The 17,767-nt window shown below is 35.1% G+C and overlaps 2 protein-coding genes across 2 annotated transcripts in view; one reads left to right on the top strand and one right to left on the bottom strand.

Annotated features, from left to right (window-relative positions):
- Nucleotides 1-13,742, top strand: part of ANKDD1B (ankyrin repeat and death domain containing 1B) — a 96,580-nt gene extending 82,838 nt beyond the window's left edge. The window contains exons 15-16 of the mRNA XM_051992083.1: nt 10,155-10,211; nt 10,862-13,742. Coding sequence (XP_051848043.1) covers nt 10,155-10,189 — 35 coding nt within the window. The 3' untranslated portion in view covers nt 10,190-10,211; nt 10,862-13,742. The remainder of the gene's footprint in view (nt 1-10,154; nt 10,212-10,861) is intronic.
- The window catches only part of POC5 (POC5 centriolar protein), a 62,330-nt gene continuing 45,953 nt past the window's right edge, over nt 1,391-17,767 (bottom strand). The window contains exons 11-12 of the mRNA XM_051992093.1: nt 13,749-13,928; nt 1,391-7,915 (exon numbers count right to left, since the gene is read on the bottom strand). Of these exons, the coding sequence (XP_051848053.1) occupies nt 7,778-7,915; nt 13,749-13,928 (318 nt within the window). The 3' untranslated portion in view covers nt 1,391-7,777. The remainder of the gene's footprint in view (nt 7,916-13,748; nt 13,929-17,767) is intronic.

Below are 17,767 nucleotides of genomic sequence, written 5' to 3'. Positions count from 1 at the left end.
CACACACACACATAATACTATACTCCTCCCTGTTCATAGACAGTGTGCTTCCCAATGGAGTTTTAGATTACATTATCTTTTTTTAGCTTCTATTTACATTATTATCACAGTAGAATAGTTGGATCAATTCATAGATGCATTGACAATGTAATTGTGCTTGACTCTCCCAGTCTTGTGTCCTGGGCAAATTTGATAAGCTTGCTTTTAATCAAATCATTGATAAAATGGTTTAAAAGCACAGGATTAAGTCACTAGAGACTACCAAGTTGACATTGAGTTATTAATGACTACTCTTTGGATCTAGCTATTCATCCAATTTCAAAACCACTTAACATCAATTAGCTCAAGGATAAGCAAACTAGAAACTGAGGGGCAAATCTAGCCTACCACTTATTTTTGTATGCATCTTTTATTTTAAAAAAATGTAAAAAGCACTCAACTTTTGGGCAATATACAAGTAGGCCGGTGGGGTGGATTTAGCTCACAGGTCTTAGTTTGATAACTCTGATCTCACCTACATATTTTCATTTGTACCACAAACATGGGATCATTTGTCAAATCCTTTGCTAATGTCTAAGTAAAATATGTTTACAACAGTCTCTTGATTTACCAGTTTTGTAACCATGTCAAAAAAGGAAAAGAAGTTAATCTGGAGTGACATGTTCTTGATCAAACCGTTTTTTTTTTATTATTGATGAGGTTCAAGAAGTCACGAATGCATGGAGTGGTTTGGAATGAATTCACAGACTCAAACCCATCTTTCCATTAAGGAGCAAAAGCTTTATTAAGATGTTTAGTAAGCAAACAAAGTTCCTGAAGAACCATTTACCAGGGGAAAAAAAAAAAAAAAAGAAAAAAAAAAAAAAAAAAAAAGAAAGGGAGAACCTTTTAAAAGATGTGGGAAAAGCCTTGGAGTTGACATCTCTACTTGGGTTTTCTGACTGCACACAACTGAAGTCAAGATAATCTTGTCAATGCCTCTCCTTATGGCCCAAATAGACACTGGGTTGCTAGAAACTTTTATAGATGTTTCCTTTCTCCCCTCCTTCCTTTTTCCTTTCCTTTTTTTTTTTTTTTTTTTTTAAAGATCTACTTTTGCTCTTGTTTAGTCATCTAGTATTTTTTCCATCCAACATTTTTTTTTTTTTTTTTTTGCCTCTGAAGACTATAATGGCAAGATCCAATAATAGAATGAAAAAAAGGAACAATTATTGCTTCAGTCCATTCCTCTCACCATTTTTTTTTTTATTTTAAAGATTTAAAAATTTTTTTAAAAAAGAATTCCCCATTAATGAGTACCCTCTTAGTTTCAAGTTCTTTGCCACTACTTGGGAAAGGCAAAATTTGGAGGATATAGTTTAACTGGGTCAGGTGACTTGAGCTTGTTAAAAACAGGCACTCATTATTTAAATATTTATTTTGGGATCTTCTACTATTGGTCATATTTTTGGGGTTTTATCTAGCTCAAAGATTATCCTTGAAATAGAAAAGAAGCAAGAGTTTGATGGGGTGTGAGAACTGAGGGTTGAGAGATCCCCTAATAGCAATGGAATCCCTCTTGGCCAGTGGCAGGTTTTGTGAAAGAATTCGCCAACCCCAATGAATACAGGCTTGAGGTTTGTGGCAAGAATAGATTTACGATATTATATAAGAAAATAGTAGGCTAAGAAAACCTTTCTTAGCGGGCAGACTCCAGATTAAGAATTAGCAGAGATGGATTGACAGCTTTCAGTTTTATCAGATTTGTCCTGGCCCCAAACTGGAGGGCAGTTTGAGAGACTAATCTTTAATTCAATAGAGGAGTTGATGATGCCCCAGGCCCAGATTTCTAATTGAATAAGTTTACTTATCTAGGCATTTCTCTTAAGAATGGGTATAGCCCCTCCCAGAATCCAGGTGGGTTTGGGAGTCAGGAGCACCCTTCCCCCAAAGGTTCCTTTCCTACCCTTCCCCCGCAAAGGGGGCAGTTTATATCACCCCTCCCCCCAAAGATTAAAGGGGACATAGTTTATATCAAGTTGAATCAATTATCATCAATTATCATTCTATCAACTCCAGTTATCCATTTCATTTCACCATTCTTCCTCAAATCACTAAGATACACTTTTTGTTTTTTATAGTTTTTTTCACTTGGCTTAGCTTTTTCTAAGTTACTAGAACCTTTGACACAATTCTAACAGGACCATGTTATGTTTCTATATTAATGTTAACTCACTGTTCCCCTCAATAGATTTGTCTTTAAATTTCATTCTTGAATTTTTTTTTCTTGCCTAGACTCTCTAGAATTGTAACTTTTAGGTTGTAGGATTCCATTTTACCCTGAGCTAAAGATTCAAACTAATGGATGCTTGAAATGACTATCTGAAAAGGTTGCAGGGCTATTAGTATTTATTGAAGGATATGTATATGTATTTATTGCTTAGTTTTAAGTGCTGAGTGGTTTTTCTTCTTTTTCCTTATGATCTTCCCTTACCCTTCAACATCCAGATACAGTTTAGGATTTCCCCCAGTCTTTTCATATTCATTCTCTCCTTTTTCACATTGACATTTTTGGAAAGTGAAGAGATATTCCACAAGCTTAACTTCTATTTTAGATTAGTCATTTGACCATAACCCAACTAGAAACACAGAGCTCTCTGGGACAGTAATGGAAAAATTAACCCAGTTTTCCATATTTGAGCTTTAGTCTTTAATTCTTTCTGGTTAGGATGAGGTCCTGGAAAGCTAGATGGCTGTTGACATACACAGTCTAGAAGCCTAGTTACTCCCAAAGGCAAATAGGAGGAGCACTAATAGGATCATCTCCGTCTTAAGTGGGCCTTTTGTTCTTAAGTGCCCTTTTGATTATAGCTTCATCCCAGGTGGAGATCTCTGGTAGAAATCGTCTTAACCCCACAATTTACTATATCCAATCAGAAAGCCAAGTTTTGACAGCAACTTCTCTTTCTCCCCTCCCACCCCACCATTTCCTCTATAAAAGATCTGCTCATGCTCTAGATTTAGATTTGAGGAAATCTCCCAAACTTCTTTAGGAATTTAGCCTGCTAGCACACTCCCCTTTCAACTATTAGGACTCTATACTCCTTTTAGGGATATGATGGAATCAAAGTAGTAATTCCTAGTTTGAAATTTTTATGATAAAAATTCACAATGGTTTTTCTTTTTGCTAAAAGGGACATTTATTTAGAAGAGGCTACAGACAAAATGAAGAGGTAAAATAAGTACCAGGAGTGGTAAATATGAAATCAATTTGGGAGAACTTATAGTTAGCAAGGAAAGTGGTTTTAACAATTAACAATAGAAAAGATAAGTTCCCCAGTGGAGATCACAATTAACTAGAAGAAAAGGAATAAACCATGACAGGGAAGTATGTCATTGACTGGCAGGCTAAATCTATATAAGAATGTAGCAGACTAACCAGAGTTAACTATAGTAAAGAGAAAAATGCCATTAAAAGGAAGATATTAAAAGAAGGGAAAGAGAGAAAGAGAGGGCTTAATCCTTAAAAGGATTTAGTAAAAGATCATATGTACAGGAAGTAACTGGGAAGGAGCCAGATGGAATCCACTTGTATATGTCCCAGACCAGTCTAAAGATATCCTAGTCAATATCTCAAAGGTTGTTTAAAGATGCTCAGATTAGAGGGATAGACAATGCAGGCTGATGAGTTCCATCGTCTATAAACTGGATAGTCTGGGACTTGGTTATGTCTGATAATAGCTGTGATGAGGTGCAAATAATGAGGCAGTGATAGTGAAGAGGTGCGAGAACTGGGGTGGGGAATCCCCTCTGGTCAGTGCAGATTCAGTGTGAAAGCCTTGCCTGTAATGCCAAAGAAACTGAGCAAGACAAGAGATTAGAGACCAATTCAATAGTTTTTTAAATGGAGAGAAATACTGGGACCAATGGATCTATGGTTGGTCCCAGGGCTGGAAGAGACTATGATCTCAGAGTCCGGCCCGAAGTACTCAGAGGGCAAGCCTTTTATGGGATATCAAGAACAATGACATAATGGAGGAGATATCTGGGTGGGGATAACCTAATGGGGGGAGGCCCCTAGAATGACACAATGGAGGGAGGTACTGGAGAGGTTACAGATATTCTAATGATGTCTAAAATGGATAAACCTTGTAGCAGCCCTGTTTGTAGTGGCTAGTAACTGGAAAATGAATGGATGCCCATCAATTGGAGAATGGCTGGGTAAATTGTGGTATATGAATGTTATGGAATATTATTGTTCTGTAAGAAATGACCAGCAGGATGAATACAGAGAGGACTGGCGAGAGTTACATGAACTGATGCTAAGTGAAATGAGCAGAACCAGGAGATCATTATACACTTCGACAACGATATTGTATGAGGACATATTTTGATGGAAGTGGATTTCTTTGACAAAGAGACCTGAGTTTCAATTGATAAATGACGGACAAAAGCAGCTACACCCAAAGAAAGAACACTGGGAAACGAATGTGAACTATCTGCATTTTTGTTTTTCTTCCCGGGTTATTTATACCTTCTGAATCCAATTCTCCCTGTGCAACAAGAGAACTGTTCGGTTCTGCAAACATATATTGTATCTAGGATATACTGCAACATATCCAACATATAAAGGACTGCTTGCCATCTAGGGGAGGGGGTAGAGGGAGGGAGGGAAAAAAAAAATCGGAACAGAAACGAGTGTCAATATAAAGTAATTATTAAATAAAAATTAAAAAAAATAAAAATAAATAAAGACAAAGTCAAAAAAAATAAATAAAATGGATAAACCTTTATCCTGTCAAACATTAAGAAGAAATGTCTATAACCTAAAGATATAAAACCCTTATCTCATCAACCATTTAAGAGGGAATAATTATAGCCTGGGGTTTTGGGACAGAGCAAGTGAGGTAGACCTTTGTCTCATCAAACTTTAAGAGGGAAAGGTTATAACTTGAGGCAGCATAACTAAATAGGACAATTGGAGAAACTGGGTCACGACATTAAAAAGGGAACTTTGGCACAATTTGCCAAGAAGTGAGCTTCCTTGGCAAAGCAAATTCCTATTTCTGACTTCTGCAAAGATCTGGGATTCAGAGTTGTCTCTTATTAGCAGTCTGAGGCTTGGGCTCCATTAAAAATTGATTGAGTTTTCACTCAATATTGTCAATGCCCCAGGCCTAGATTTCCAGTTGAAAAGAGATTACTTATTTTGGAGTTTGGAGTCACTCAATAGAACTATCAGGCCCCAAAATCCAACTGAATGAGACCATTTAACTTGGGGAGGGCGTTCTCTGGGAAAGGTATGCTTTTCCCAGGGGAGAGCCTGAGACCCTGAATCACCCTTCTTTTACAGATTAAAGGAGACACAGTTTCAGGGTTCACCTCCATCAGCTGGATGGGCTTCTTTCTGATAAGAGAAGAGAGTAAGTTAATTTCATAAGTCCATATCAATTAGCCTTTGTGATTCTGAACTTGAAAGACTTTAATGACATCTCCATCCTGGTTAACTGTGACTTCCAGGAGAGAACTTGGATTTTTCCTTGTTAATAGCTAAGATCTTTCTTTGCTAACTTCCCTTGGAATTTAGCTACTCTTAGCAGTGTAATAAAACTTTTATCCCTTGAAGGTCTATGCCTACAAATTCTTTTGAGATACTGTGGCAATGGCCTGTAACTCCAATATACTTTTGGGGTCCAACACCTCCAACCGTCAACATCCATTCTTTTAGAGAACTCACAAGTAGAGAACTCAAAGAGATATGGAACTCCAGTTTTGGAGCTAAATGCTAGAAGCTTGTTAGTTGTGAAATGGACAAAGGTCTGGCCTCCCATCCCCTCTCTGTTTTAGGGCTGGGGCTCGTAGAGAAAGATCTGCTCAGCTAGATTAGGGGATTTATTTTGCACTTCAAAGTGCCAGATCAACAATGCTCCCAAGGATATCTGTTCCATGAGGGTAGTCACCTAACTCTGATCTCTATCTATGTTAAAACATCTGCCTTTGTATCTTTGCTCCAGTAAAGTCGAGTCACTGTTTAATGTCAAAGGTGCCAGCAAGGGTGAATAAGAATGCTTATAAGGCTGCTCCTACTTCAGTTGGGCACGGAACCATGCCAGAATCCTACTGGAGGTCCGTCCTGGCCATGCAAACCATGTAGGCCAATTACAAATAAATTATTTCTAAATTATAAATTACTATGGCCGTCTTGAATTTTATTGCCTGGGCTATTTCAGTTGTACCTTTTCACCTCTGGAGATCAAGACAGACCTGAGTTCAATCTAGCTTTACACATGTTCTAGCAGTGTGACCTTGGGAGTCATGAAACCTTTGTTTGCCTATTTCTTCTTCTATTAAATGGGAATAAGTATTTACTTCTCAGAATTTTAGGAAGGATCAAATAGGATATTTGTAAAGTGCTTTGCAAATCTTACAGCTCTCTATTAATAAGGACGTTTTGCTGGGTATCCACTCCTTTACCTTTGTCTTTCTAATCTTTCCTCTGGTCTGCATTTCCCATCTTTTTTTTTTTTTTTTTTTTTTAGTTTCAGTCTTAAATCCATTTTTTCCTTCAAAACTAACTATTCTCCTTCCTCTCCTCCAAATTCAATCTCTGGCTTTTATTCCTAATTCCAAAACACTCCAAAATCTTTCATAATTTCTTCATTAACTCAGGTCCTTGTCTTGTCCTTTTTCCCATATGATATTCTCATAGACCTCAAGTGACTTCATTTACATAAAGGCGAGGCTTTTTTCCCCCCAGGTGGTCTTTTTCTTCACATATTAATTACATATCTAACATTATTGCAGTTCCTACCTTGTCCCAAGAACTCTTGTCACCACTCCTTCCCTGTTATTTCTAGGGCTTATACTTCCCTGGAGGATCACTTCAGATTTCTCTCCTGGAAACCAAGGTTGAGTTAGTATGTGGTCCCTCTTAGCTTTGATTCTATCTGTGTATGTTCTCCATTTTAAAGGCCTACTTCAAGCACATAGTTCAGGTGATGACTAGCCATTATTCAAACATCTTCAAATATGGTGCTAATGGTGTTCCTTGTCAATTTGTGTAAGGAGAGGGAATCTGTCTCCTAGAGAGTAAGGATGGTTTCATTATATCTGGATCCCTAGTACTAGCTAAAATAAGAAGCACTTAATAGATGCATATTGATTAATGCATCTTCAATGCCAGAACAAAAGTCTCATCAGCTATTAGTAACGAGGATGGGGAAAATGCCCTTGGGAATATTCATACCAATGAATTCATAGATCCCTGGAATACCAATAGGCAGAAGGTAAAGATATTTAAAGCAATGCCAAAATGTTGTATTTACTTAATTACAGAGATTTCATTGTAGTTAAAATTTTTTGAAATAATATAGCAAAAATAAAAATAAAAAAGCACCCTCCTCCCTCCAAAAGAATGCTAAATATCAAGAGGATCATGAATTATACATTTGGAGTAATGACAGGAGTTCAACATATGGTCTCCAAACAAGCATATACATATTTTAATTTAAAAAGGCATATATACAATTTATTTCTTAAATAAAGATTTATTAACATTAAAATAATTTCTGCATATAGTTACAAAGGGTATTTTATTTTCCTCAAAATAATTTTTCCATCGAATCAGTCTCTGGTGATTCTGAAAAGATGAACATGATGTTATCCACAGTGTTTTGCTATGCCAGTCTAAGCTTCACTGGGAAGTTCCATGATAGCAAATGCACGAGAATTTTTTAGGAAGGGAAATCAGGAATTGAAAAAAATAATCAATTCCTTTCTATGTATAGTTATATTCAGTTTAGTCAACCACCTTTATGGAGTGAGAAGCCAGGGCAGATGTTTTTCCACTGGGTCCTGTGTGTCTTGAAGATGTGCCGCCTGTTTCATGGTGTATAGTTCGAGGATATTTTGAGGCAAGAGCTTGAGGAATGGTTTGCTGAAAGAAAAAATGCAATACAATTTTGAATCTTTTTTTGTGGTGCTGAAATTGACAGGAAAGTTGAATGTTCCACCTTTGGTAGATTCTGAAGCTAGAAAGGGGCTCCATTGGGCTGGGAAGCTATGAAGGGAGAATATCATGGAGGGGAGACAAAGAGGCACAGCTCACTGCCTCAAGGTAGACAGATCAGAATGGAATTCCTGAGGCCACAGCAGATATCTCTGGTGGAAGAGTGCCATATGCTTCAGAAGACAAAATGGTGGGCACACATGGAATACCATTTTGTTCAGGAAGAAAAGAATTATTGCTTTGCAGGGAGATGAATTGTTAAAAAAATCACTTTAAACTCTTTACTTGAATGTAGTGCTGCTCCATCTGGATATTGAATAATTTTATGCAAAATTGGGAAAACTGTTAATTTGAAATATAACCCTGTGCTCTGGGTTGTTGTACAGAAAGTGCTTTGAAATCCTTTTTAAAAAAGAGGAGACTTGTAAATAAATTTAAGATATTGCTTCAAGGATCTACAATTTCACTCTTGCAGATGCTCTCCATAATAGTGGAAAATCTGACTCCCCTCTACAACTAGGTGGTCCACTCTTTGTGTTGCTATTCTTTCAAGTCTTTCCTGCTTGGTAAGATCTTGTTGGAGTTTGTGCTCAAGTTCATTGGCCCAGCCTTAAAGTACCCTGACTCTGCTTCCTATCACAATGAAACATCAGAGGAAACAGAATGTAGGAAATAATAATGATACTAAAGATTGGTGGGTTGTACCAATTTAAGGGGGAAAAAATTCAAATGTCGTAAATTTAATATTTTGTGTTTTTTTCCATTAAGAGAGAAAAGTGGTTCCAAATAGGAAAAGATGTAAAGGCTTCACTGTTGTCATTAGAGCAGTAAAACAAGCTTGGCAGGTCATATATATCTGGCACTGGATTTGAAATGGAAATAGTCTATAATTTTATGGTTAGAATACTTCAGATACATAATGACCATTTTTGGTAGCTAGCAGTAGGATTTACTGTTAATGTTTTTAACAAAATGGGTGCCTATGATAAAAATAAACAGTATTGATTACTACATATTTTTTCATATCCTTTAACTGATATTTATCTTAAATGTTTTTGAGCTAAATATTTTAAATGTTTTATTTAAAATATTTGCCATAAACTTCATAAAGCCAAAATATGTTTACATTGAAAATAATCAGACTCAGTTAAAATTAAAAATTTTCCTTATGTATGTTCTCTTATGTATGACTCCATTAAAAATATTTCAACATTTTAACTAAGAATTTTAAGTGATTTGAGCAGGTCATTTCATTTTTCTGTGCTTCAGTTTATCATATGGAAAACAATAGGTTGGACTTGTAATGGATCTCTAAGGACCTCTCCAACTCTAAATTTATGAGTTTATAATCCCAAGAGACTGAAGAAATTAAAAAACTTCTATTCCCTATACTTGAAAGTTCTTCTCTAAACACATTTCTTTGGGAATTTCTTTATATTTAACAAACTTTTTATAATGCTATCTATTTTTTTAGAGAAGTATTTATTGAGCACTAATTATGCTAAAGACACTGGTCTAGAAACGGAGGGGCATACAATGAAAAATAACACATTAGTTTCACTCTAAAAAGAGCTTAAAGAGAGTCCAGCAACTATTGGATTAGGTCATAAAACATAGCTGCTAGCAAATTTATTTGTTGCAAGTTTAAAAGAACTTTACTTCCCTCTTGTAGAAGGTAGATAGAAGAATATGAGTGGATAAAAATTATCACTGGTTTTGTGCTTCTGAATCTCCTAGAAAATACTAATCAGAGTAAAAAGTTGTAATAAAGGTTACCACTTCTCTAGCAGATGAGCCTAGAACATTAAATATGATCCCTAGTTATCATTAACTATTTGTTATTATTCAGTCTTTAATATTCATTTCGAACTCTTCATCATTCCATTTAGGATTTCTTGGCAGAGAAACAGGAATGTTTTGCCATTTTCTTCTCTTAATTCTTTTTTTAAAAAATTTATTTTAATACAAATTGCTTTATGAATCATGCTAGAGAGAAAAATGAGAGCAAAAGGGAAAAACTATGGGAGGAAAAAAATTGGAAAAAAGAAGTGAACATAGCATGTGTTGATTTACAGTTCAATCTTCATAGTTCTTTTTTTGGATGCACATAGCATTTTCTGTCTAAGGTCTATTGGGATTGATTTGAATTTTCTACTTCTTTTTACAGATGGGGGGACCAATGACGCAAACATGGTTGAATGACTATGTCAGAGTCACACAACTGGTATGTGTTCTGAGGGACACATTTGAATTCAGGAAGAGAAGTCTTCCTGATTCCAGATCTGTACTCTACTCATATATACTTTCTACTCTGCCTCTTCTAGCCATTACATGTAAACAGAGTCCACGCATAGGTCAAAGAGACCTGCTTTTTAGACTTACAGTACTTAGGAAAATACACCATGTGCAAAGTAGAAGTTATAGCTAGTTTGGATATTAGTTCATTAATTCATTTGGGCCAATGAAAATTACTTGTTTGATTTTGCTGTGTAGGCCACAAAAGGCATGAGAGAAGTCAGTTTATAAGAATGTAAAACAGGTTAAATTGTTGAGGAAGGTAAACACAGGAATTATTTTCTTCTGCTGTTTCACTGTTTGTATGGTGAGACAGCATATTGTATGAGAATGAGCCCTGCAATGGAAATCAAGATTGGCTGTGTGACTAACTGCGAGTCTTTGGTCATCTGGACCTTCTGGTCTGTGACATTCTTTCCTGACATTCTAGATTAAAAGCAATTAGTATTTTACTAATTTTTCTTGCACAATACCAGAATAATTCTCTGTAAATATCTGTGTTAAGGACCATAACATTAACTATAAAGGGTGCTCCAGAAGTCATATAGTTATTATAACTCCTCTCCCTTCATCTTACAGAGGATGACAGCGAGATCCAGTCCAATGTTATTGCCTCTTCTCTACACTTGCTGCCTCCCCAGTTGTGTTGCTTACTGGCAGTAAAATCTTGAAGTCTCTTCAGCTCTTCAGGCCACTTTCTTCAGTGATAGAATAGGGTTTTTTGAACCAGATGACTCTGAAGGTCACTTTCATCTCATGAAGATCTATCTTTGAATTTAGCTTCTGACTGGAAGTATGCCTAAACTCCTCTTTAGATGGCAGAATTATGGCTAATAAAATTTAATACATTGATTGAATTCAATATGAGAAAATGGGTAAAGGACATTTTAAAGAAACCTATAGAACAGGAGGAAGCTATGATATGGCAGACATTGAGAAGGCCTTAGAAAGACCTGGGTTCAATGACCACTCCTCACACATTCTGGCTGTCTGACTCTGGACAGGTTACTTACTCAGTGCCCTGGGCAACTCTTTAAGACTATAAGTTGCAGAAAAGGTGCCAACTTGCATTTTTAGAAGGTGTTTCCTCACCTGGGAGTGAAATAAGGGACCCAGTCCCTAGTCTATCTCTAGAGATCAAAGATCTGTGGGAAGTAAAAAATAACCTCATTGAGGATCATGAAGTCTTAACATTTCCTTCTATTGATACAACATCCTGTCCTCATACTTCTCCTATCTCACATTCCTCTTGATCTCTGGGCTTTTTATTTCCTAGTTTATCACTCTTGTTTCTTTATCTCTACAATATTGTAATTATTTGTGTTGGTATATTAATTCCCTATTAGATTTCAGGCTACATGAGGGGAGGGACTATGTAGTTCTTTTAATCTTTGTAACCTTACTTCTTATTACTGCTTGTGCTAACAAAGTAGGTATTTAATAAATGATAAATTTGGAGACAAAAGAAACCAGATCAAAGATGAGCAGGAAAATAAAATACCTTGATATAATAAGTAAAAAAGTTCATTTCAAAAAGGTTCTAAAATTTCTAAAATTGTGGAAAGAAGGAAGAGAATTAGGGTTCAGAATTCATAACCTTTCATTAGAGATAGAACATAACATATGCTTTTCTTATGTGTTGTGCAGTCCTAGAATGGGAAAAACAATAAAGAGGAGAAATACTGTTGCAAGGCTAAGTTAGAAAAAAAAAGCATTTAAATTCCAAGTCAGAAGACCTGAATTCTGTTTTCAACTTTTGGCACAGTTGAAAGAATTTAGCATTTGGAAATCAGAAGTTCAGTCACTTACTTTAACCTATGTGTTCCTTGTTAAGTCATCTAATCTCTCTTGGGCCTTGGCTTCTTCATCTATAAAATTGAAAAGATTAAACTAGCTGACCTCTAAGGCCTTTTCCACTTCAAAACTGATGGTTCTCTGAATTGACTCATATTGTAAATTTTAAGTCATATTGATTTCTCTGAACTCCAGTTTTTCACAGGTAAAGTGAGGCTATTACCTATTGCTATGTGCTTTGGGAATGACAAAATGAATGGCTGAAGAAATGAGGGATGTTATATCTAGAGAAGAAAAAGTTTAATGAAGACATTTTCACAGTTTTACAACATCTGATGGGTTGTCACAGAGAAAAGGATTAACTAATTTTGTTTTGTCTCAAAGGGCAGCACTAGGACCAAAAGTTTTAGAAATTTAAAAAAAGGAGGTAGATTTTGCTTTAACATGAGGAAAAACTAACTGGATGGGTCTTTAAAAATGAATGAATGTTTTCAGAGGGCAGAGAGGGGCTCCTTATTACAGGAAATCTTTAAATGGAGGTCGAGTTTGTTGTTGGGGATGTGAGTCAAGGCTTACAATAGTTGCCCTCTTAATGTCATCTGACTGAGACTTTTGCTGTTTGATAAGAAAAATAACATGATTAAGATGGAGTCACTTATGCCTTAATAAAGCATTTATTTACAAACTACTAAGTTAAATAATGAAACAGGAAAAAAATAGGAAAATGGATATATAAAAACAATGGCTAACGTACCAATTTCTTCTCATTTGGCTCACTGCTCAAAATGAAAGAAAATCCCACACGTTTGTAAAGTTAAACATAAATCTATTCAACTATTTAACTTAAGATAACAATTCCAACTCTTCCAAGTACTTGGATCTTTTCCCTCTTTGGCTTCCTCTTTGGCTTTGGTTTTCAGCTTCACTAGAGTTCACTACAGCTGAAGTTATATTATCAAATTAATCCAGCTAGCATTTCCTTAATTTAACCACTCTGATATCCTGACAGTTTCATTGAGGAAGGAAGATAATTAAATTATTATCAATGAAGCTCTATCATTAACACTTTTGTCTCTGTAGTGCACAAGAAGTTCATGTAACCTTGACAATGGATGTAGAAATGATTTTCTTTTTCACAAATTTCTATTTACAGGTATGGATATCTTTGCTAAATGAATGCAATTTAGCTAAACACACATTCAATTGTTTACCTAAGAGAAGGATAAAAACTGAGAAAATAGAAAATTTTTGTCTCGAAATCTGCTTTTTGAATATTTTTTCTTTGGGACTGATTAATAACACAACCATTAACAAAATTAGAAATCATTATTGTTATTTACCTTTATTGTCAGAGCACATTCAGTTCTTTCTCTGAAAGATCTGATCAATTCTATAGCAGCTTTATATAGCCAAAAATATCTTGTAGGAAATGATTCTGCAAAGAATGACTTTTTAAATTGAAGGAAAGGCTGATATAGAACAATGGAGTAAATAAAAGTTTTGAGAACACAACACATGGTAAACAAACAGAGGGCTTTTTTATCAGTGCTGTTGACAGCTTCCTTAACATGATGGCTTTTAAAAGTGTTTACTTGAACACAAACTTAGGAGGGGAAATTCTTTTAGTGTTGCCCTAAAATATTTCACAAAAAGTCATTGAACATGGACTTACCTGTGTGACTGGATGATGTTTTTCTATAACAACGGAACTCATGGGAGGCAATACCCCCATTACAGCTAAACTGCCACAATTTCTACTGGTTTTAATAGGCAAATCAGATCTCCCTGCAATTCGAGCTGTAATTGTTCTTCCTGCCTTCTGTTGAACAGATGTCACAACTTTTGGCCCAAACTAGATGAAAAAAGAAGGAAATAATCAATGAGGAGATAATCACCTTGGGGAAACAAGTATATATAATATTCAATTCAATTATTATTCTACTGGCTATGTAGCATTATATTTAAGTATAGTTAAAACCTCACATTAAAATGAATAACAAAGTACAAAAAAATTACCTCATAATTTCATAAGATTATAGCATTATAAAAATTATGAATAAGCCAAATCTGTATTATTCAGCAAAAGAAGTAACTTTAATTGTATACACATATATTCTAACATATAATCAGGACTTTATAAAAAGTTAAAAGCCCCGAAATGACAATTTTTGAGATATTTTTAGCTATATATACAAATGATAAGGAAAAAAACTTCAAAGGAAAATAGGGAAAAAGAGGGAAATTTTCAGATTTTCAAATCACTGCTCAAGTTTAGTCACTTAACCTAGACATATATAGCTGTTATTTTCTTCATTCTGCTTTCAACTGAGTGCAACAGGAGAAAGCAGAAGAAAATATCTAAATTAGTTGAAATAAACATTATAGGGAAAATTTTCCATAATTCTAGAGTTAGAATTAGTAGAGATTAGCATGCCATCTACTGTCCAATATGAATCAACTGTTTGTGGTATTTGCCTGTATAAATTCTGCATTTTGAAATCATTTTCAGCACAAATACTTTCCCTTTATTTACTTTAGCACAATTGCAGCAGTTTCCAAAGAAGTAAGATACCCAGCTGTTGCCCTTGTTTCCAGAGTACTAATAAACAGATACCTGTCTTTGCCTGCTTCTTTCTCTGTTAATAGGCAGTTTTTTTTTTTTCTCCTAATGAGAGTGGATATAGCACTAACCAGGGTATATTTTGAGTCAGCAGAAATCCTTTAAAAGCCAAGTCAAAATAGAATGGTTTTATCATGATTGGTTTCAGGAAATGCTTTCTGATTCCTACCATCAGGGCTCCTCACATTTGTTCTCTCTGATCTTTTGAGAGGAATAGCTTCAGTCATGAAATTCATTTTTTAAATTTTATTTATTTATTGAAGCTTTTTATTTTCAAAACATATGCATGAATAATTTTTCAAAATTGACCCTTGCAAAATCTTGTGTTCCAAATCCCCGCCCATTCCCCACCCCTTCTCTCCTATATGACAAGTAATCCAATATATGTTAAACATGGTAAAAATAAATGTTAAATCCAATACATGTATACATATTTACACAATTATCATGCTGCACAAGAAAAATAAGATCAAAAAGAAAAATGAGAAAGAAAACAAAATGCAAGCAAACAACAAAAAGACTGAAAATGCTATATTGTGATCCACACAGTTCCCACTCTCTTCATCACAAGATCATTGGAACTGGCACTAATCATATGGAATTAATTTTTATAAATAGTATCTACTATGTGCAAAATGCTACGTCAAGTGTGATAGGGAGCATCAGGATAAATAACTTTGATGTTATAACATCTATTATAGTTACAAAAGTGTTTTAAAGTCTATAAAGTTTCTTGGAGCTAAGATACCACCTAAAAAGCCTAACAGGGACTGAGATATGTGAATAGATAAATATAATACGAAGTATGAAATGAAAATACAAGTTGAGCTATGCCTCGAAGAATGGAATAGGAAAGAATGAAGTATAGATATGCTGTTGGAAATAGGGTATTCCATGTGGTGTGAGAAATATGAGCAAATGCCCAGGAACAGACAAGTTTAGGAAAACAGTAAATAGTCTAATTTGACTGAAAGACAGACTCTGTAATTAACAGTAGCAGGCGGTATTTATTATGTGCCACAATGTGAACTAAGAAAGGGGATATAATGACAAAAATGAAAATAGTATGTATCCTCAAGGAGCTAACATTCTACTAGGGGAAACATGTAAACAGATGACTAAAATATAAAATATGTACAAAATAAAGAAAAAGTAATTTTGGAAGAAGGAAGTGCTAACAATTGGTAGAAAGGTTTCTTGAAAAAGATGATACCTAAAATGAACTGAATATAACTTGAACGGCTTGAATAAATTCAGAAGATGAATAAGATGAATAAGGAAAGTATTACAGGTCTGGGGAACACCTGTGCAACAGAAAAACAAAAACAAAAACAGAGATGGAATGCCAAGTATGATTATTGGCAAGAAAACTATGGTGGCATTAATTTAAAGAGGGTTTGAGTTGGGATGATGGGAAATAAACTTGGAAAGGACAGAATGGGTTTGCATTGTAAAGAGTTATTAAGGCTCAACAGTTGTCTATATTTTATCCCTGAGGGGGCTTTCAAGATCAAGGGAAATATCATGTCAGACTTGTAATTTAGGAATGTAAATTTGAAAGTTCTATGGAGAATAAAGTGGAGAAAGCTGAGACTGGAAGTAGGGAGACCAATTAGTACGTTACTACAGCAGTAGAGATAAGAAGTGATGAAGATGATAGTTATTTGAATGGAGAGAAGGGGAAAGATGCAAGATTTGTGGTAAAGAGAGAATATATAAGATTTGGCAACGAATTAAATATAGAAGACAAAGGAGAGGGAAGCATCTTGAGCATGACTCAGAGGTTTTGAAGTTGTGTTATTACAAGAATGTTGATGCCCTCAAAAATTAGAGTGAGTTTTAGGAAGAATGTGATGAGTTTTATTTTAGATATGTTAAGTGTGAAATGCCAGGTGAAGAAATTTAGCAGAGTGCTAAATGTGAAACAGTGCTCATGTGAGCAAGGAGACAACTACCGTGTCTTTCTCAGGTCTTCTCTTCTCTAAACTTAACAGCTCCTGCAACTCAATTCTCCTCTAGCAAGAACCTGATGCTCTCTAGAGACTTTTATCAATGGTCTTCTTCTTCAAATGTGGTACCCAGAACAAAATACAATCTTTTACATTTGATCTGACTAGGATTGAATATAGAAGACTAATACCTTCAAAGTTCTGGATATTATACTTCATATATACTATTAACTCCCACTAAATCCTGACTGTTCTCAAAAGAACTATTACGTTTTCTTCATGTTTTTCTTGGGAAGGTGATTCTTTTGGATGCAAGTATAGCATGTTATGTTTATACTTATTAAATTTCATCTTATTTCATCAGTATAGGTCTTTCAAGATCTATTTGATCCTAAGTTTTTCATTAAGTGCTCCAGATATTCCTCTAGCTTTGGGTCATTTGTAAATTCAAATAAGAATACCATCTATGCTTTTACTTAAATCACTGATAAAAAGACTATCCTGAGAACAGATACTTCCTTTCAAACTGATACCAAGTATTAATGACTACTCTGGTAATGCAATTAGTTCTAAATTTGTCCTTCCAGCTCATGTCTATCTTGTCTACCAAAAACTCTTGAAAGACTTATCATATGCTTTGGTAAAATATAGGTACAATATATCTATAGTATTCTCTTAATTTAGCAATTTAGTAATTGACAAAAAAGAAATAAAGTTAGGATCTGTTTTTGATAAACAAAAAAAGGCACAACTTGTTGACTTTTTGGGGGAAATGGAGGAAATCTGGTCTTAACACATCTGTATTACTTGTTCATGATTCTACCTTAGTGCATGGTTCTTTAAAACCCGAACTGGCTGGAGAATTCTCCATATATTAGATGAGCTTCTTTAGACAGCTATCCCTTTTCCATCAAATTAGAGTAATTTTTCTTTTTCTCTCTCCCTCTTCCTTGCTCTACTCCCCAGAAATTTCATTCTTGAGAATTTCCCATCCCTCTTGAGCTGGCAGTAGATAGAGGACCAGCCTTAAAGTCAGAAGGACCTGAGTTCAAATGTAATCTCAGACACTTAACACTTCCTAGCAGTACAACCTTGGGCAAATCACTTAACTCTAATTGCCTC

The sequence above is a fragment of the Antechinus flavipes genome, chromosome 1, assembly GCF_016432865.1.
Source record: "Antechinus flavipes isolate AdamAnt ecotype Samford, QLD, Australia chromosome 1, AdamAnt_v2, whole genome shotgun sequence".
Classification (NCBI taxonomy): domain Eukaryota; kingdom Metazoa; phylum Chordata; class Mammalia; order Dasyuromorphia; family Dasyuridae; genus Antechinus; species Antechinus flavipes.
This window is presented reverse-complemented; position numbering and strand designations above follow the sequence as displayed.